Source organism: Ochotona princeps, chromosome 24 (assembly GCF_030435755.1).
Source record: "Ochotona princeps isolate mOchPri1 chromosome 24, mOchPri1.hap1, whole genome shotgun sequence".
Classification (NCBI taxonomy): Eukaryota; Metazoa; Chordata; class Mammalia; order Lagomorpha; family Ochotonidae; genus Ochotona; species Ochotona princeps.
The window spans coordinates 35566766-35588941 of NC_080855.1; the positions used below are offsets into that span (position 1 = coordinate 35566766).

Below are 22176 nucleotides of genomic sequence, written 5' to 3' on the forward strand. Positions count from 1 at the left end.
AACCAGGACAGGGGCAGGGGTGGCTAGACAGAAAGGCACCTGCCAGTATGTGTGTGGGCTGGATAGTAGGTTAGTTGAGTTGAACCAGGCTTCAATGTCCATTGACAAGTACCAGAGCTTAATGGGATGTGGGGCAGACTGAACAAGCCTGTGGTACATACTGGCATGCATGGGAACTAGGGAACGGAGCAGGCCTGGTGGGGGGCTATAGGGAGACGCCCAACTAGGCTGTAGCTCCCACTGGTTTGCATCAGGATGGAGTAAGAAGTGGGCAGGATCGAGTTGGAACACAATACCCATTGGTTCAAGTATATGACAGGGCTGGAAACAGAACAGACCCAGTGGAGATTGGTCACATTAGACAGGGCCATGACATTAACAAACACGCTTGAGAACCATATCAGGGGGAAGATTCTGTGGGGGAGGTGTGGACAAAACCATATGTAAATTCTAACCCCATGGGTTAGTTCAAGAGATGGAGTGGTGATGGACTAAACTAGGTGTGACCAAGGAGCCTGTCATCAATCACAGATTAAAGAACTGACAACAGTCTGGACTGGTCAAGGCAGTGGAACCCGAATGTGCATTCTGAATAGGGTGTGGGGTGGGCTGGGCTGCAATGTTCACCAGCTCATGCAAGGCCAAAAGGAAGGCCAGACTATGCCGGGCACTGGCCTAAAACCCAATAGCATGTATGAGAACTAGGTCTGGGAGGGGATGTAGTGGAGGAACTTGGGAAACTCCCCCGGTGGGTCATAGTTCAACTGGTGAACTCGTGGTTCATATTTGGAGGTCGGACAAGCCGGGCAAAGTCACTCCAACAACTGGTCAATGTATGAAATGGCAATGGAATGGGCATACTGGGCAAAACTGAGCAAACCTTTGCCCATATGTAAAGTCAGAAACCAGGATGGAGCACAGACATACCGAGCTAGGTTCTTCCACCTACTGGTCTACGTGAGCCACTGACATTAAGCCACAGTGTCTAAGGCAAGGGTTGGGACAGGTGAGGGGCAGCACCAAGCTGAGTCAGAGCAACCATCTATGGCTGGGAACAGGACCAGTTGGGGAGCTAAGGCAACACCCTAGCTGGGTTGAGGTGCCCACCAAGGGGCACATGGACTGGAAGAGAGGCTGTGTTCTGGTCAGGATACAGTTGCAGTCCTCATTGGCACAAGTGTGGACTAGACGCAATGGGCCAGGCCAGACTGCAACACCTTCGGGTGTTCTGGAGGACCAGGGTAGATGTGGGATGGACTAGGCTGGGTCTCAGCCACTACTGAGCCATGTAGGAGCTGTATGGGTGATCCATGGCTGGGCTGAATCATCCAACAGTAAGAGCCAGATTGGGTTGAGGGCCAGTCAGGAAAAGCCACTATTCCTACTAGGACAGGAGGTGAACTGAATGGTGCTGGCTCGTGGACCCACTGGTGTGCACTAAAGCTGACATTCTGAGGGGTTCTGATGGAGGAGCCTGGGTAACTCCTCTGGCGGGACACAGACCCTGCAGGTAACACAAGACGCATGAAAGGAAGCAGCCCAGAACAGGCTATGGAAATTATCCCACTGGCATACATTTGGCAAGGGTTGGGTGCAGATCAGGCTGAATCAATTCGCGTCATCCACTGGCTAATCCAGATGCCAGAACAGTGTGCGTCAAGCCAGGTTTGGTTGCAACAAAAGCAGTACACAACACAGAAAGCCAAGGTGAGGTTGCCTGTGCCAGATGTGACCACAGCGCCCAACAGCACATGTGACAACCAAGAAGGGAGGGGGAAGAGCCGGCAGGGGAATAAGGGGTGGTTCCCTTGTTGGACAGCTACTCCCACTGGAGAGCGTGAGGTGGGATGGGGGCAGACCAGACTAGGCTAGGCTACAACACTTGTGGGTCTCATGTGGACTGGATCAGGGAAAAACCAGGCTGGCTGATTGATCCTACTGGTGTAATCTGCAATTAGAGTGGGTGAGGGTTGTTTGGACTTAGCCACAGCAGTAGCTGACACTGAGGGCTAATTCTGTCAAGTTAAGCCACAGAACCACCTGGAGAGTACATAATCCGGGAGTGTGAGTGGCCTGGGAGGGAAATAGAGGGCTCCTCCCTCTTGGGTTACCACCCCCACGGAAAGGCACACAAACCAGAACAGGAACAGGTGGCTAGACAGAGACAGCCAACAACATCCGTGAGGGCTGGATATTTGAGCTGGTTAAATGGAACTAAGCTGCAAAATCCATTGACATGTACAATTGCCGAATGGGATGTGGGACATTCTGGACTGGTCTGCTACACATACTGGCAAGCCAGGGTAGGGGGTGGGCCTTTTGGGATTTATTGTGGGTCGCTCTGACTAGGCTTCAGGCCACACTGGTCTGTGTGAGAGGGCCGAGTAGTGCTGGGCAGAACCAGGCTGGACTGCAGCACCCATTGGTTTCAGTGGAAGACAGGGCTGAAAACGGAACCAACCCAGCAGTTGCAACCACCAGCTGATTGTGGAAATGGACTGTGCCTGGCCCTGGACTTGCTAGTACATACAGGAATCTGGTCTGGGAACAACTCAGGCAAAGTTTCTTTGGGGATCCCTCCACTTGAACTGCTGGACTCAGAACCCTAACCATGAAAAGATTGAGGACAGAATAAGTTAACCACCTCAGCTATGAGTTTGCAGCGAAAAACTGGGCAAATGGAGACTCCAAATGGACCAAGTCAATCAGTGGATTCTTCAACGACTTCATCATGCTTGGAGTGGCGAGATTGGCAGCAATTCATAACTGTTGAACTATCAAAACCACTTGAGAAAGATCCTCGGAGCATGCCCCACATCAGGGACCTGGGGTGAGAGGGAGACTGGGTGGGGCTTCTGCCTTAAAATTCCCTTTTACATCAGATGTATGAAGGAAACAATACGGAGCTAATTGTCTTACTCATCTTCTTGTAGGTTTTGAAGGTTTTTACCCTAATTATGTAAAGATTGTCAAAAAAAAATAGCATGTCCCCTGTGGAGAACTTCATTTCATAAACCACAACAGTCTATGCAAATATGTGAAGAAAAACAACAGTTCAAATGACACTCACCTTGCGGTAACCCATGAGCGTCCCCAGGAAAGGTAGAGGTGTTGGCCCAGGAATTCCCAGCTTCTTAAAAAGGCCATGTGTAGAGGTGCCATATCTGTAAAGTCAAGGAGGAATCACGTCACAGGTGTGATAGCTTTTTTTGTAGTTGACATCTGCTCAGATACCAGAATAGACAAGCTAGGGAGGTAACACATAGCCAAATGATTAACAGCAGATCTCGTTATCTACTTCCTAATTACAACAACTCCACCAAGAAGTCGTAATGACTTGATAAAGACTCTGAAGTCTTCAAAGCCCCAATCCTGGACTGAGTCCCTGAAAATCTCCCCCAAATGACAATGATACTGAGAGGTTCAGGCTGGAATGCCCGCAAGTTATGTCATTCACTCAAACACAGTGAAGATTCCTGTTCTGGGTCCAAACTGGGGAAAATAATTTTTCTTTGCTCTGAGTACAAGTTGTTGCATAACTGCCTCCAACAAAGATGGGAGTCACTAAGAGTCTGTGATATCATTACTCTTGCAGGTTGCTTTCAATTTTAGGCTTTACATTCTGTTTCTATAACCCATATCCTATTTAGGGCATGGCGCTTCTTAAATCTGCCTTCACACCATATATATATATATATTTTTTTAATTTTATATAAATAATAGATATTACATATTTAATATATAGATTTTTGTTTGAATTCATGTTTGGGGGTACTGCCCTATATGTAAGATACGAACAGGGAGAAAACTACTCAAAATGAATTATTGGTATCCCCATTTCAACAAAATTAAAGTTGTGTTTGCAGGTTTCATTGGGCATCAAAAATATGAGCAATTTTCAGCAATGTAAGTATTTTCTTTTCTATTCTTTTTTAATATTTATTTATTGCATTGATTTACATATACCTTACTAGGTAGGACACAAATGATTAGTTACTCCTCACTAGGGTATTGAAGATTTCTCTGCACACCCCTCCTAAAACTCTACTGCACCTAAACTTTTGACATATGCCTTGTTAGACTTATAAGTCAGTTTTATAACCCTAAAAGCTGCCAGGTTCAACAAAATTATGCTTCAACACTATAAACTACTAAATAATAAAGTGAAAATAGACACAAGACAGCTGAATAGCACCTTGTTGCCATTTAAAGGTGTATAGAAGCTGGTTGTATACAAACTAAAATTGAAATGTCAATGAAGCAGTCACAGCATGTGGTTAAGAACTTGCATTTTTTAACATATTGGTTACTCAATACCATGTCAATTAATTCCATAGTGTTATAAATCATTGTTGATGTTGTGTTTGGGCTTTTAATTGATCAGGATGATATTCTGCTAGCTCTACCTTCAGACCAGAGATGGTCTCCCCAAGAAACCGATGAATTTATCTGGACAATGAGATGCCGGACTCTATGCTTGGTATATGCTTGCAATGAAAGAATCTTGACTGAATTTGAACTACAATACTGCAACAAGGTGGAGGAATCCACCATGGGGGGAGAGCACGGGCACAGGGGAATCCCAGAGCCAATGAAACTGTGTCACATAATGCAATGTAATTAATTTTTAAAATAAAAAAAGTAAAAAGAAGATTTATTTATTTTATTGGAAAGACAGATATGCAGAGAGGAGGAGAGACAGTGAGGAAGGTCTTCCAATGCTTCACTCCCCAATTGACCACAACAGCCAGTGTTGTGCAGATCTGAAGCCAGGAGACAGGAAACTCCTCCAGGTCTCCCATGTGGATGCAGAGTTCCATGGCTTTGGGCCATTCTCGACTGCTTTACCAGGCCACAAGCAGGGAGCTGGATGGGAAGTGAAGCTGCTGGGATTAGAGCTGGTGCCCATATGGGATCCCGGTGCATTCAAGGTGAGGACCTTAAACTCTACGCTATCATGCCAGGGCCAATGTAAATATTTTCTTAACACAATCTAGCTGATCTGAACTTGGGAATATGTGAGTATGCATATCTTCCCTTAACTAACACTCAAGGATTCATACCCAAGCCATGCCTTCTCTCATGAAAACCACAATTACAACTGCTGATACTCACCTTATAAACACGACACCAGGCACATTCACTCTTTTCAAGATGTTCAGTCACAAAGCACCAATTTTCTTTCTTCTGCCTTTCAACCATTTCTGAACCAAAACCATGGAGGCCAATGCACGTCAGGCCATACATACCTGTAACCTGGTTTTACTGTCATATATAGACTCCAATATTTGAGGTCCTGGATCCTTGTTAATGCTCACTACAGTGACACTGAGATAGCAGACCAGAGGAAGAGAAGCAGAAGTGGAAACCACTTTAAGGCTGAAGCTGCAAAATCCACATGGATGGCCACATGGTGGGAAATTTAGAAAGCGTTACTAAAGTATAAACTTTTTACAAATGATTTCACGTATACAGCCACTCTATTAGCAACAAGTCTTCCACTCTTCTTCACAGTAACAGGTGCATACATTATGGAATACATATGACATGTTTTATATGATGTGAATTATGATCTAATAGCCTGTTGAGATATTAGTCTTTAGGGCAGGATAGGGTACCAAAATTGTCAACTCAGTAGCTCTTATGGGATTTCATAAAACTGAAAAATTGCATGAACACTCATGCATTTGATTGCCAGACACCCCAAGCTATTACAATAGGGCATTGCGATCCCTCCAGTAGGACAAATATTGAAAGTAACACACCAGGTGCCAAATTCTGCAGGGCTGAAGGGCTTTGCTTATTCCCACTCCATTGCATGCTTTATTATTGCCACAATAGCAAAGAAATTATTTTTTTCTACTATGTTCCAGTGCCAGCATCCTATTAAAACATTAGTTCAAGTCTTGGCTTCTCCACTTCCAGTCCAGTTCCATATAATGGTTTGGTAAAGTAAAGCAAAGTCATCCAAGTGCTTGGGCCCCTGCAACTCAAATAGAACACTCAAAAAAGTTCTGGCTTCTGGCGTCAGACCAGCTGTTGAGGCTACTTGTTGAATCAACAAACAGATGAAAAATCTTTTTCTCTTTGAATTCACTCTCTCTGTAATCTTTCATTATTCATGTGTAATAAACCTTTTTATTATACATAAAATGTATATAATATATGCATATAATCTCTAATCTTTCCGTCTGTCACATAACCTCTCAAATGAAATTGAGAAAATAATTTATTCTGTCACCAGCTCTGTAGGGAGACACTATGTTATTCATAAGTTCAGGAGACAGCACAGTTGAGTAGAAGTTTAGTCATGAGCCTCTGGAGCAGGCATCCCATATGGGAGCAGTTCATGTAAAGGTTCACTAGTTCATATCCACCTTTCTGTATTTGACTTGAAAAAGTGAAGGATTGGGCCCGGTGGCATGGCCTAGTGGCTAAAGTCCTAGCCTTGAAAGCCCCTGGATCCCATATGGGTGCCGGTTCTAATCCCGGCAGCTCCACTTCCCATCCAGCTCCCTGCTTGTGGCCTGGGAAAGCAGTTGAGGATGGCCCAATGCATTGGGACACTGCACCCACGTGGGAGACCCGGAAGAGGTTCCAGGTTCCCGGCTTTGGATCGGCGCGCATCGGCCCATTGCGGCTCACTTGGGGAGTGAAACATCGGATGGAAGATCTTCCTCACTGTCTCTCCTCCTCTCTGTATATCTGGCTGTAATAAAATGAACCAATCTTTAAAAAAAAATAATAAAGAAAAAGTGAAGGATTTTCAAGTTCTTGCAACCTGCATCAGCATGGGAGACCTACAAGAAGCTCCAGGATCCAGGCTTCAAAACAGCTCACTTTCAGTCACTATGACCATTTGGGAATGAAAAAGCAGGTGCTAGGAAACCCTGTACCTCCTTAAAACTGTTGACTCTGCCTTATAAATAAAAATAAATCTTAAAAAAGGAATAGTAGGTTTACACTAGACAACATAAAAGTATAGTGTAGGTTGGGGAATCGTTGGCTTCCTATTGTCAAAAAAAAAAAAAAACCACAACAAAACAAACACACAAAAACAATAACACTATGTAAACAAAGTGAAACTCTAATATCATCAGAAAGTTAAGTATTTACCACAAGAATTCCTAAACCTTATTTCAAGTGTCAAGATTTGCAGCTTTTATTTTTGATTCAGTAAGATTCACGAATCCCCACAGATGTATAAAAGAAGTAGAGGTCAAATGTGACATGAATGATGCCTCTCCCATACTCAATCCAAATGAACCCTGTTTCTCAACTGCTCTGTGAGACAAGGAATCTTACCATAAAATCCAATTCCTCTCTTGGATGTCCTAGACGGTTTTGGTTCATGCTCTTGTGTGAGAACTGATTAGGTAGGGGAACACTTGAAAATGGATCCCAAGTCCATGCTCCTGCATAGGTTGCCTTGTACCTGGGCAAGTGTTGCACTGCTGAGGAAAAAAAATACAAGTGGCTTGCAGAGATTTGGGCCTGGCTAATGCCAAATCTGTGTTACCTATACTGGCAGGCCAGGAAAATTTCTGACTTTTTCTCATGATTAGTGAAGAATACAGAGGATTCCCAGCAGGCATACATCACTCTGGTCTCTGTATGGCAGGCAGCATTGTGGTTGGTTTGGGAAAGAGGAACTGCTGAGTGCATTTTGACAAGGAAGGAATGACTTCTGGGGTCTTCCACCCTCCAGACCACTGAACTTGCAGGTAGGTGAGGGAACCAATACAGTGGTTTAGGAATGGGGAAAACAGTAGGGCACTTCTGCATAAGGCCAAGGCACTGACACATGAGAGATTCAGGCTGGGTTAAATGGCTTTGTCCACCACCTGCTGGCACTCCCAAAAGCTGTGGCTGGGGAATATGACTGGCTAGGCTAGGTCACCGTGCCCATCTGCTTGTAGTGCAGAAGGAGTTGCTACGCATCTGGCTCAACTACAGAACACAATAGAATGTAAGGAAATCAGATCTGGGACTAGATTCTTTAGGGAACATATGGGCTCACCTCTGTGGGACTACAGCATCTGCAGCTTGGGGGCAGTGAAGGGCCAAGCCAGGCTGGACCACATAACTCACCTGAAAGGAATCTAAATGACTCTTGTGGGAGCTGGGACTGGGAGATGCTATAAAATGCCATTCTGCATCACTTACCAGTACATGCAAGGACCAGCACTAAGAGCAGATGATGGCAAGTAGGGTACACATAAAATCTGGAGCTGGGAGCTGGTCTGGGAGTGGAAGTTAGGGAATGTTTCTTTTCAACTGCAGATTCCACTTGGGAGCACAAGTGTCAGGGTTCAGGGCAGGCCAGGTCAGGTAAGTCTGCAGCATTTGTCAGCATTTGTGTCTGCCAATGTCTGGGGAGAGGTCAGGCTGGGCCAGGCCACAGATCCTGCTGCAACACACAGGAGCCAGTACAGAGTATGGGTCATCCAGCTGGGCTGGCTACAACACCTGCCAGTGGGAGCTGAGACTATGGAGAGGCCATGACTGGTTGAATTGAAACACCCACAATCTTCGCTAACACAGAACACCCAGGAATAGTAGGGTAACTCTCAGGACTTCTCATCTGGATTGTAACTCTCAGTGGTAAATATGACAATCAGGGCTGTGGGTGGACCATGCTGGGCAAGGCCCCATCATCCATCAACATGTACTGATTGGGTTTGGACAGGCTGAACTGGGCTGCACTCCATCAGTCACTGGTACTCAGGAGAGACAGAATGGGTATGGGACAGGCAGAGCTAGGCTACAGCACCTGCTGCGTCACAAGAGAGCTTGGTTTGGGAGTGGACCAGGCTGCGTTAGGTTGTAGTACCCATTGCTATGAACCAGAAAAAATTCAGGCCAGTTGGGTTAGGCCAAAGTACCCACTAGTGAGAGCCAGGACTGAGTCTAACCATGCCAGTCTGGGTAGCAACACCTGCCAATATATGAACGAACTATTGCTAGGAGCATGCCTGGCAGGGTAACATGGGAAACATCCATGCTGGGCACAGATCCTGCTGGTGAGCACAAGAGCTGGTGTTGTAAACAGGCTAGACCAGGATGGGCTGAAGCACAGATTGGCATACATGTGAGCCGGGACAGTGGGTGGTCCAGGCAGTGTTAGTTTATAGCACACACTGGCACAATTGAAAGGCAAGACAGGGTGCAAGCCAAGTTGGGTTGGACTGCAATGCCTGCCAGCCCATGTGAAGGCTGTGTGTGGGCTAGGTTGTTCCACTGTCAGTGGGATCTTGGGTTGGGGATCGGCAGGCTGAGCCAGGTTGCAGCACTTGCTGGTGAATGCTGAAATTTGAGGAAGGCAATTTTAGACTGCACTACAGCACCTGATGGCACACAAAATTCTGAAGGCTGGGAGCAAGTCCAGTGGAGAAATTCAGGGCCTCCCTTGCTTACCTGCTGCCTCTGTTGGAGTGTATGAGAACTGGGACTGTGGGTGAACTCATCTGGAATTGGGCTGGGCAGAGTTGGACTGCTACACAAGCTAACATGTGCCTGTACTGTTTATGAGTTGTGTTAGGCTGAACTGCAAAACCTTCTGGATGGCATATGATTCGGTGCTGTGAACATCCCTTGCTTATGAATTATGGCCACTCACCTGCTAGGCTGTATCTATTGCTGGTGAACACAAGAACCAGGGCTGAAAGTGGGCCAGGCTGGACAAGACAGTGATGACACTTGGCAGCATGTCAGGGCTGGGTCTTTAAGTGAGGCAGGCTGAGCTAAGCCACAGCACCCACAGGTGTTCATGAGAAACAGATATAATGTGGACTGAGCAGGGCTAGGCTGCAGCAGAAGATGGCAAAAACCAGGGCTAAGAGCTGTCCTTGTTGGGGTCTTCGGGGGAACTGATCAAGCAGTTGCATGCACTGGTTCATGTGTTGGTTGCAATAAGTGACATAACACACCTGACCTTCACTGAAAGTCAAGAATCAAGAATGAGTTACTCCAAGTGAGGTTTCTTAGAGAACCCAAAGAAACTACTAGATTCAGAAGCAGGCCTCAAGGAAAATCACAGGATATGTGGTGCAGCTTTGGGGAACATGTGTTGGGACTGGGCTGCTTCAGTTGTTGATGCCTGTATGGTTGACAGCATGTCCAGATGCATGCCTGTGTCATGACAGTAAGTTGCTCTAGGCCAGTAGTGGATATCAAATGACTCATCTGAGCATGGCAAACAGAACGTGTTGGACAATTCTGGCCAAGCATTGCAACATGTTCCTAGGTTTCTGTATGCAATAGGTGGACCTTGTTAATCATCAGACCTTGGACAGAATTTCCACTGGAGTAAAGAAAGCAACAATTTCTCAAAAGTATCAAAACTACAGAAATAACTTCCTTGAGACATTCTTCTCAAACGTGGTTCTCTAAGGCATCATCAAAAGACTGATCCCCATTCCTAACATCTCAGGTAGTCTGACATCAAGGAATAAAACCTGCTGCTCACTCCACTGCAGACTCAGGACAAAACAAACAAAATTGAAGCATATGTCATGCACACATTCCTCCATACCTCAATCTCTCACCCTAAGCAGAACTCTAATAAATGGACATGGGTCCCTCTCAGTAATGCACAATTTTAAAAGAAAAACAAAAAAATGAAAGAGAAAATATAAATTTGATTTGGTGGTGTTCTGGTTTCTTGAGGCTTATTTAAAGAGGAATATCAGAGGGAAAATAAATGTCTATACTAAATGCCAATTTCATAGAAACTATGAGAAAAAGGGAAAGAAATCTGTGGGGTTACTGGCATGTATGCCCTTCTCTGAAAATCACCATTCACCTAGTGCAAGGCTGAGGACTGAATTCATAGGAGAGAGCTGAGAGAAGCGGAGTTCTGGGGTGGGAGCACTGGGGAGCAGAAGAACAGATTCTGAATCTCCACTGAAGCCTGAGGCACTAGACTGCTCGGTACCTAGGATGCCTGTGCAGTGGAAGGGAGAAGCAAAAAAGCCAACCAAGCACAAGGGAATGACTTTCCACACTCCTCCAGCACTGATGCAGACTCAGAAGGCAAAGCTACTGCAAATCAGTGCAAGTAAACCTCTTCTTTCCTCAGAATCTCTGGAGTGTAGGCCCTGGCTGAGGATCTCATTGCACTTCGCAACCATGTTTTTATAACCTATCTCAATCGAATTATAAGTAGATAGCATGGGTCGAACTGAGAGTCAATCAGCATCTTTTCTCAGAAACAGACGCCATTAAGCATTCCAACATACAGAAATGTGAAACTGGACACATTATCTGTCTCACATAAATCAGGAATTACCTTCCTATTGCTGTCACTCAGCTTTTGGACAACTTCCTCTCTTATCATCAAAATAGACAAATGCAATGCAAGCCTCATTACCATTCCAGATCCAAGACTACAGGAGAAATCAGATGGACAGCTACTCACAGATACAGGAGCACCAGGCTTGTAGCCACCAGAACCCAGGTTTCTAAGGAAAAGTCTAGCATCAGGTCCATTGCCACTCGCTGCTGCAGCTCTCTCCTCTGAATGTTCTCTGCAGCTGTGTGTGCTGCTCTTTTCTGGGCTGTGCGTGCACAGCTACTCTGCCCTGTAAGCTGTGATCTAATCAAGGTGACTGGAATATTTATGTACTGAGGAAATAGGTGTGGCTGGAACTGCAAGAGTAGAAAATTTACTTTCACCCTGCTTGCCATCTGGGCTCACTCCAATTTGGTAGTTGGCAAAGAATCTTAGACACCCCTTGGTTATCTCTTAGGCTCATATTCTGTGTGAAATCAATTTGAAAAAAATAAGAAATGTTATTGATTTTCTAGTTACATCAGAAACACATGTGAAACTATGGTAGCAAATCTCCTCAAACTATCACTGTCTCTACAGCTGCCAAAATTTAAATAATCTGAAATTCACACAAACAACCTACACCAAGGCATCTTGCTCATGAACCTTTCTCTGATTAGAATGACCCTCTGCCAATAGATAGGAGTAGGATCACTGCTACTTTTCCCTCAAATCCCAAAGCACACAGAAACCCTACTGGTAGCATCATTCTTCACCAAACTTCTCTAACACACCATGCACTCTCTCCTCCAGGTATCACCAGACCCATACACTCATTTGTGTCACTGTCTTCATTGCCTTTCAGCATCACCATCAGCTCCACCTGTGCTTTCATTATCACATCACATCACAAGCATCTCAAAGCCATGCCCTGGTTCTTAGTCTCTGTTATACCTCTAGTGTCTAGCACAGTGGGTGTCATCAGGTTGGTTGAATCAGGTAATATTGCTAGATCCTCTATAACCATCTTAAGTGACCCTGTGGAGAACATTACATCTTCCTGGATTATTACCACAGCAAGACTGGACATGGTGGGTGATCCACTAGGATTCTGTTGCCACAGAGTTCCTGAAGTGTGGATCAGATGGAACTGTTGTTGCCTTTGGGCTACATTAATTCAGGCTGTGTTCTGTGCACTCAGAGCCCAGCAGTAGATTAATTAGATTTCATTCACTTTGGTTCTCTATCTACAGAAAGATTATGTACCCCAAGAATGGGTGTGAAGTAAAAACACAAGAGAATAGGCCAAATGTCCACATGGATCTCTACCACTTTGGGCATCAAAGTTGTGGCAGATGTCACCTTAGGTAGCATAGACTACACCCAGAGTTTTAAAAAGATAACTCTGTATTTCTTCTTTGGGACTAAAGGGATAGAAAAACATACCATCCAACTTTCTAGTCAGTAGGAGGCATATTTAATGGATGGTTTCCATACCTTAATCTGGTATGGAAAACAGCCCACAAAGGCTGGGAGAAGGCATAGGATGTCCTTTCTATCCTCCTTGCACTGCTCTGAAGCTATTGAACAGAAGTCAAGTAGGACTTTATCATTAGTGCACACGTTCTAGCTCCTCCTGCAATGCCTCTCTCCTGATAGACAACTCTTGCGCCTCTCCACAGCACTGCATGGCTTACAAAATATCTCACACCTTTCTTAATCAATCCTCATGGCAGCCCTAGGAGATAAGCAGTAGTGATAATGTGCTGGTTCCCACCTTTGTGGGAAGTCATGCAGTTGTGTCAGATGACATGGGTGTGTAATGAGCATTGCTCTTCGGTTAGCAAGGCTATGAGGGGTTTTTGGCTGGTGGCAAAACAAGGCAGAATGTGTCTGGTCACCTCATTGCTGCCTCACCCTATTATATGGATACTCAATCACTTTTCTGTTATTTCATGGAATTCTCCTGAGGCTGCTTGTGGTGCTTTTCTACAAATTTGAAATGATTCTTGTAACTGGTATAACACCTGAAACTAATCAATCAGATGATGGTAAAAGTGTCTTTAGCAGCTTAAGTCAATGATACTCAGCTAAAAGCATACAATAATGCAATTGAGCTCACAATGTTCCCCAACATTTTGTTATGTGCCAATCTTTGGCCTGGAGCTTGCCATAATATAAGGATTGTTTTCCTAAAGAAATGGCTTGATAATATCTTGGAACAGATGGCAATAATTGAGGTACAAAGAGTTTGTTTATTTGCAGGTTTCAACTGTTACTACACATGAAATGATGCATTTTGACTTCTCACCATGGAAAACAAAAAGTATATGGTGCATCTTATAAAGGGAGACAAATGTGAAACTTCAAAGAACAAGGGTTTAAAACTTGAAACTTGAAATGCAGCCTTCCAGAGGGAGGGGAAAGGGAGATAGACTTGCAATGGGTGCTCAATGAGATATTACAGGAGAACTTCCAGAATACCGGAAATATAAATCGAGCAGAAATCCAGGAAGGTCAGAGAACCCCCAATAGATTCGACCCAAAGCGATCCTCACCCAGACATGTGGTCCTCAAACTGCCTTCCAGCGAATATAAGGAAACAATTCTAAGACAAGTGAGAAAAAAGGACAAGATTACTTTCAGAGGAAGGCAAATCAGAATCACAGCAGATCTCTCAGAAGAATCACTAAAGGCAAGAAGAGAGAATGGGGTAAAACCTTTCAAATCCTGAAGCAAAACAACTGCCAACTGAGAATAATGTACCCAGCAAAGCTTTCATTTGTATTTGTAAATGAAATTAAATATTTCAACAACAAAGAGAAACTAGAATACACCAGCATTAAACCAGCTCTAGACAACCTCCTCAGGAAGGTGCTGAGCCCAGAGAGAAAAAATGAAAACCAAAATCAAAGATGACAAATGGGAAGACCTCCCCATTAAAATCCATAAGAGGATATTCAACCAGGCAGAGATTCTAATAGTCGCAAATACACACTTGCACACTTACGCTCATGGCAGCCCAAAATCAATTTCTCTCAATATTACCTGTAAACACAAATGGCCTAAACTCACCAATCAAAAGACACAGATTAACGGACTGGATCATGAAACAGAACCCAACAATCTGTTGCCTACAAGAGACACATCTAACCAGAAAAACCTCTAAGAAACTGAAAGTAAAGGGATGGAAAAAGATATTTCATGCGAATGGACAAGAAAAAAAGGCTGGGGTAGCTATTCTAATTTCAGATGATATAGACTTTAAGCTGACAGACATCAAAAAAGACAGGGAAGGACATTACATATTGGTGAAGGGACAGATACATCAGGAAGTAATCCCCATTGTGAATATATATGCATCAAATTCCAATGCGCCTAGCTACGTGAAGCAATTACTTACAGACTTAAGAGGAGACATTGATATGCACACAATAATAGTGGGTGATCTTAACACTCCGTTAACATCAATAGATAGATCAACAAAACAAAAACTCAACAAAGAAACAACAGAGCTCATACAAACAATAGAACAAGTGGACTTAGTAGACATTTATAGAACTTTTTATCCTAAGGCCACAGATTATACATTTTTTTCAGCAGAACATGGCACCTTCTCCAGGACAGACCACATAATACGACCCAAAGCAAATCTAAATAGCTTCAAAAAGATAGGAATCATACCGTGTACCCTCTCAGACCACCATGGAATGAAATTGGAAATCAGCGATTCAAAATGTCCCAGGAAATACAGAAACTCTTGGAGGCTGAACAATATGCTATTAAATGAACAATGGATCAGAGAAGAAATTAAAGATGAGATCCAAAAATTTATGGAAACCAATGAAAACTCTGACACAATACGAAATTCCAAATCTTATGGGACACGGCCAAAGCAATGTTGTGGGGTAAATTGATTGCAATTGGAGCCCATGTCAAGGCCCAAGAGAGGCGCAAAATACAGGAAATAAACACACAGCTCCAGGAATTGGAAAATCAACAGCAGAAGAGCCCCACACACAATAGGAAGCAAGAAATCATCAAAACAAGGGAGGAAATTAATCAGATAGAAATAAAAAAATGATACACAAAATCAATGAATCAAAAAGCTGGTTTTTTGAGAAGATAAACAAAATAGACACCCCACTGGCCCGACTGACAAAGAAAAAACAAGAAAAACCAAGAATTAACAGCATCAAAGATGAAAAAGGCAACATAACAACAGACATGGCAACCATTAAGAACATAATCAGAAATTACTACCAAGCACTATACTCCAACAAATCAGAAGACCACCAAGAAATGAAAAAGTTCTTAGACTTATACAACTTGCCAAAACATAGCCCAGAGGCAACAAACGACCTGAACAAACCCATAACTGAAGCAGAGGTTGAATCAGTGATTAAAGATCTCCCAACAAAGAAAAGCCCAGGCCCAGAAGGCTTCACTGCAGAATTCTACAAAACATTCCAAACAGAACTGACCCCAATCATCTACAAACTCTTCAATACAATAGAAAAAGAGGCAACTCTTCCAAACTCATTCTATGAAGCCAACATCACCTTAATCCCAATACCCGACAGAGACCCAACTGCCGGAGTCCAGCTCCAGCCTGGGTTTCGGTTCTCGGGAAGGGTGCGTGGATGAGGCGCAGAAAGAAAGAGACGGACCACTTGGATTCCATGATGATAGTGGACACGGCAATAAAGCCGTCCGCTTTATTTATACAGAATCAGTTGAACTCTGGCTCAGACTTCCCATGTCATGGTCAAGTGGGTGTTTCTAAGAACAACCCTGCCATCTGCTTTATCCAAAACAATAGAAATTCCTGCTACCATTCTTACCCTACAACCTAATCTTGTGTCACAAAGAAAAGGAGAACCTAAAGATTAAGAAAAGAATGAAACCCTAATTACAGGTCCCTTGATTAACATAAGGTCAATGGAGACAACCAAGACAGTAGGAATAATAGAAGGCCCTTTTGTAAGACATTATTATTGACATTAACCACTAAGCTCACATTGTGTAAAAAGCCAATCTCACAGTAGCAAAAATGCCTGGACAGATTAGAATTCTTCCGCTGAGCCGGCATAGTAGGCATGGCGAATGTCCAAGCGAAAAGCACTGACACACGGAGACCATGCTGGTGGTAGAAATGCTGGGAGCAGTCTGCTCCTAAGCCTCTTTGTTACATATTATCTCCTCTTCCCCCCAAGTCCATTAACAGGACAATAGGACGTCAATGAGTCTGCACAGGCCAGGTGCTACTGCCTTAGGCCTGATTCCTGGGTGCTCAGCTAAAGTAATGTAAATCAGCTCCTCAGCCCACAACACCCAGCTGAGAAGGAAACCTACAGACCTATCTCTCTGATGAACATTGACACTAAGATTCTCAACAAAATCCTAGCCAATAGCATTCAAAAAATCTTTTGACAGATTATTCATCCAGAACAAGTAGGATTCATCCAGGGAATGCAGAGGTGGTTCAACATACGGAAATCCATAAATGTGATATACCACATCCAAAAATTGCAAAACAAAAACCACATGATAGTATCAATAGATGCAGAAAAAGCTTTCAACAAAATCCAACACCACTTCATGCTAAAACCCTAACCAAGGTAGGCATAGATGGAAAAATCCACAACATAATCAAAGCAATATATGAAAAACCCAATGCCAGCATCATACTGAATGGAGAAAAACTGGAAGCCTTCCCACTGAAATCTGGAACAAGACAAGGATGTCCGCTTTCTCCACTGCTATTCAACATAGTCCAAGAGGTACTCACTGAGGCCATGAAACAAGAAAAAGAAATCAAAGGAATCCAAATGGGAATCGAAGAAATCAAGCTTTCACTATACGCAGATGACATGATTCTCTACATAGAAGAAGCAAGAGACAAAATACAGAGACTGCTAGATCTTATACGAGAGTTTGGAAGAGTGGCAGGGCACAAAATTAATGAACAAAAATCAACAGCCATAGTGTACGCAAACAGCCCCAAGATGGAAATATACCGTTCAAAGTAACTGAGAAAAATATGAAGTATCTGGGAATAAACCTAACCAAAAATGTAGGAGACCTATTTGAAGAAAACTACAAACTACTTAAAAAAGAAATTGAACAAGATCTAGAAAGATGGAGTAACATCCCATGCTCCTGGATAGGTAAAATCAATATCATTAAAATGTCTATACTGCCAAAAGCAATATATACATTCAACGCAATCCCAATCAAATTGCCCAAAACATTCTTCACAGATCTGGAAACAATGATTCAAAGGTTCATCTGGAAACACAAAAAACCAAGAATAGGTAAAACCAATCTCAACAACAGGAAGTTAGCAGGGGGAATCACAGTTCCGGACCTCTGGACATACTATAGGGCATTGGTTATCAAAACAGCCTGGTACTGGTAAAAAAAATAGAGGGGAAGATCAATGGAACAGAATAGAAACACCAGAAGGGAACCCACACAGATGCAGCCAAGTAATCTTTGACAAAAAGACAAACAACAACCGAGGCAAATGGGAAGGTCTGTTCAATAAATGCTGTTGGGACAACTGGTTGATAGCCTGTAGAAACAAAAAGATAGACCCACATCTCTCACCATATACTAAGATCAAATCCAAATGGATAAAAGATCTAAACCTACATCCAGAAACCTTCAAACTTTTGGAAGAAACTGTCGGAAATTCTCTACAAGATCTAGGAGTAGGTCACAACTTCCTAAAAAGGACACCAAAAGCATTAGCAATCAAAATCAGAATAAACAAATGGGACCTCATGAAACTAAGAAGCATCTGTACAGCAAAGGAAACAATCTTCAAAGTAAAAAAGCAACCCACAGAATGGGAGACAATCTTCGCGGATCACATAGGTGACAGAGGGCTAATTTCCAGAATATACAAAGAACTACAATACAACCAAAATGTCAAAACAAACAAGCCACTCAAGAAATGGGCATGGGAAATGGGCAAACACTTCACAAAAGAACAAACCCAAATGGCAAATAAACATATGAAAAAATGCTCAAGTTCCCTGGCAATAAGGGAAATCTAAATTAAAACATCAATGAGGTACCACCTAACGCCAGTAAGACTGGCCCACATGAATAATAGCACCAACAACACTTGTTGGCGAGGTTGCAGTGAAAAGGGAACCCTACTCCACTGCTGGTGGGGCTGCAGGTTGGGACAGCCTCTATGGAAATCAGTATGGAGAACATTCAAACAACTCAAAATCAACATACCGTATGACCCAGCAATAGCACTCCTAGGAATATACCCGAAACACGTTTTTTATGAGAAGCCAACATGAACCCCTATGCTCATAGCATCACAATCAGTTATTGCAAAAACATGGAAACAACCAAAATACCCATCAGCAGAAGACTGGATAGGAAAGCAATGATTCATCTACTCCATGGAATACTACTCAGCTATTAAAACAACAAAATATAGTTCTTCGTGGCCAAATGGGCCAAACTGGAAGCCATAATGCTAAGGGAAATGAGCCAATCCTAAAAGGTCAGATACCACATGTTTGCGTTAATTTAAGAGGATATGATGTTATGTAAAACATGTTATTTTATGTATATTATGTTATATGTTGTGTATAAACTAAAACTGAATTGACAATGAGGTGATCACAGAAGATCGTTAAGAAATTGCAATTGTTTTTAACATACTGGTTACTCAATACTATAACTATTAGTTACACAACGAAGTTAATTGTTGCTGAGGGTATGTTGGAGCCTTTATTTGATCGGGTTGATAATCTGATGGTTCTGCCCTTGGACCGGACAGGGTCTCCCCAGGAAGCTGAGGAACTAGATTGGACTATAAGATGTTGGACTCTATGTTTAATTTATGCTTGCAAAGAGGGAATCTCAACTGTACTTGATCAGTGAATTTGCAACAAGGTGGAATATTCCACATGGGGGGGAGGGTTGGGGGAGTGGTGGGGTGATTCCCAGTTCCAACGAAACTGTATCACATAATACAATGTAATCAATGAATAAAAAAATAAAATATAAAAAAAGACAAATAGTGCAACTTAAATATAGCACAACATCTGAACAGACCTATATCCAAGGAAGAGAACAAGTGCTTAATAAAATGGTTTGCTTCATTAGCCACCAAGGAAAGGCTGATCAAAACTATAGCCACACACCAGAAGGGCCCAGTACAGTCAAAAATCCTTGTGGCAAAAATCCTTGGCTTGTATCCAGCAGGATCCCATATGGTCATCAGTTCATATCTCAGCAGCTCCAATCCCCTTCCAGCTCCCTGCTTGTGGCCTGGGAAAGCAGTAGAGAACGGTCCAAAGGTTTAGAACCCTGCATCCATGCGGGAGATCCAGAAGAAGCTCTTGGCTCCTGGCTCCTGGCTCCTGGCTCCTGGCTCCAGATCAGCTCAGCTCTAGTCATTGCAGATACTTGAGGAATGAACTAGTGGACAGAAGATCTCTGTTTCTGCTTCTCTATAAATTCTGCCTTTTCAATATTAAACAACAACAGCAACAACAACAGATAATCTGTCATCACAAAGAGAGAGTGTCCCTAATGTGGATGAGGGTGTGGAGAACGGCAAAGGTCATATTACTGGTATGTGGGGCCCAAAAGGTGAATAGGTCTTTAAGTCAACAAGATGGAGACTAACAGTCAAGGTCACTGGGTTACACATGACAAGCAAAATGACAGCCAATGGCAGAACCCTGGGTGTAAACCAGGGTGGGGATCAAGTTGCTTTAAAGAAAGACTGATTAGACAGGGGCCATGTTGCTCACCTGCCCCTGGCCTATGGAAGGCGGCTTTCACAGTCATGCTGATGACAATTAGCTCCTAACTCTCTTCTCCTTGAATTCTGGCCTGAGCTTGTTTACTGTTCCATTAAAAAGTGTGCGTTTCCCATATAAACCGTAACTGCTTAAAACGAAAAATTACTGATTTCATAATTTATAGTTCCTATTCAGAAAAATAAATGCAGTGTGTTAAATCCAATAAACCAATATTAATTTGGTGGATTGTGTTTTTTCTTTTTTCTTTTTAGTGTGCTCCTTCAAGGATTGTTATTTGATACCATGATTCTCTTTATTTTGTTGTGTTTCACTTTCATTTGCTTATTTTCTATGTTTTATTTAGAATTGTTTTATTTATACAAAGATAATATCATGATACGTTTCATTACAAAGTCTTGATTAAGTAATGGTCTTTGTAAAGCAATTGCAATTAAATGTCCAGATTAAATTTATTTTTTGAAGTGATGCTACAGCCCCTTAATATTTTTCTTAGCATATAGGTAAAACCAGTCTTTGTGGTATAGTGCTATTTTTTTAAAAAGTTAGCTGACACTCTCTAGAAGCTATTGCTTTCTATTCCTGTTATCACAACTACAGGAAATGGCTTTTCAAGAGTGGTTTGTGGCCATGTATTGAGATTTTAAAATCAACTACAAACATTTCAACTTTTTTTGTATGTAAATAAATTTGTTTTACATTCCAATTTTGGTGAACTTTTAAACTCCTCTGGTATGTTGCTAAACAATTTTGAAGAGTGTATAGGTGTTTTATGTATTACAAATTTTAATTAAAAAATAAAAGCTAAGAACTAAAACAATCGTTTATGTTCCCATTTGACCTTTGGAGACACATAATTATGTAAAGATTGACAGTCGTGCAGGTGGCGACAATGCATCCACGTGGCACCCAGCTTTCACATAAGATAAAGCTTTAGCACTTGCTCTACTCCTGATACTACAGGAAACAGATGAAAGGTAAGTGTAGGAAAAAATGCAAGTGACTTTTCTACACATCTCCATATTGTGAACAAGAAGATAAGTCCAAATTCCCATTGTGTTGCATGTGTAACTAAGGAATAAACATGCAGTTAGCTATGTATTTCAAGATGTCAGCTGGTTCATACTAACCACAGATGCTCATGCATACCAATAATTTCCAAATATTTTTCCACTTGTTCTTTTTTAATTTTTTACTTTGTTTTATTATTATCACTTTATGATGCAGTTCCATAGGTCCTGAGATTTCCCTTATCCCTTTCCTAATTCCCTCATCAACCTCTCTGTGTTCCCCTATATTATTACAGTTCTTCATAAACAGTCATGTCCATCATCACGGGCATTGACAATGACAGAGACTGCAGCATCCTGCTGTCAAGATACAGTAAATAGTTTCATTGGGAGTCCATCTTTAGTCTGGAAGTAGAAATGCATAGTGTATTGTATCCTCACATCTGGATATGACAGTCTCCATTACAGTTACTACGCTTCCCCTTAAATGAAAAGCCACAATGTAAAATCAGTGACAGGAAGAAAAATAGTTACAATGCCATGAGGTTAAATAGCATGATACTAAATATGATAATCTCCAGTACACAGTAGCTATACATTCCATTAAATGAAAAGCCACAAAATGATAGTGACTCATAGATCATGCAGTCGAATCAATTTCTTCAAGAAGTTTGTTGATTTTCTTTTTCATTTCTTCAGCAAAACGTTAGTCATTCAGTACCATGCTATTTAACTTCATGGTGCTGTTAATTTCTTTTTCTTCCTGTTGTTGATTTTGTTTTTGTGGCTTTCCCCTTATTCTTAAACATGTGAAATTTTTCCTCTATCTTAAAATTCATCACTGGTGTGCCTCACTTTCGCTGATGCATCATTAGTGAAAATTTACATCTCTAAGGCTTATGTGCTAAAACAATAGCATTTTTTGAATATTGGGAAGAATTACCTCCAGTTAAATCTTTCCCATGAAGAACTGTGCCCAATAGGTGCTACTGACAGTTTGGTTAGGACTCTTCTCTATCAAATCCTCTACCAGGCATCAGAAAAATCTGCCATTATCTGATTAGTGAGTTGGTAAAGATAAGGAGACCTGGTT

At 42.4% G+C, this 22176-nt stretch overlaps 1 protein-coding gene across 2 annotated transcripts in view; it reads right to left on the reverse strand.

Annotated features, from left to right (window-relative positions):
• Nucleotides 1-11490, reverse strand: part of LOC105942607 (cytochrome P450 3A6-like) — a 79288-nt gene extending 67798 nt beyond the window's left edge. Inside the window, exons 1-2 of one of the 2 annotated variants that reach the window (XM_058680836.1) lie at nt 11420-11490; nt 3071-3164 (exon numbers count right to left, since the gene is read on the reverse strand). In XM_058680836.1, coding sequence (XP_058536819.1) covers nt 3071-3164; nt 11420-11490 — 165 coding nt within the window. Of the gene's footprint in view, nt 1-3064; nt 3165-11419 lie in introns of both variants that reach the window. The other variant, XM_058680835.1, reaches the window with a different exon arrangement.
• Nucleotides 11491-22176: the final 10686 nt, after the last annotated feature.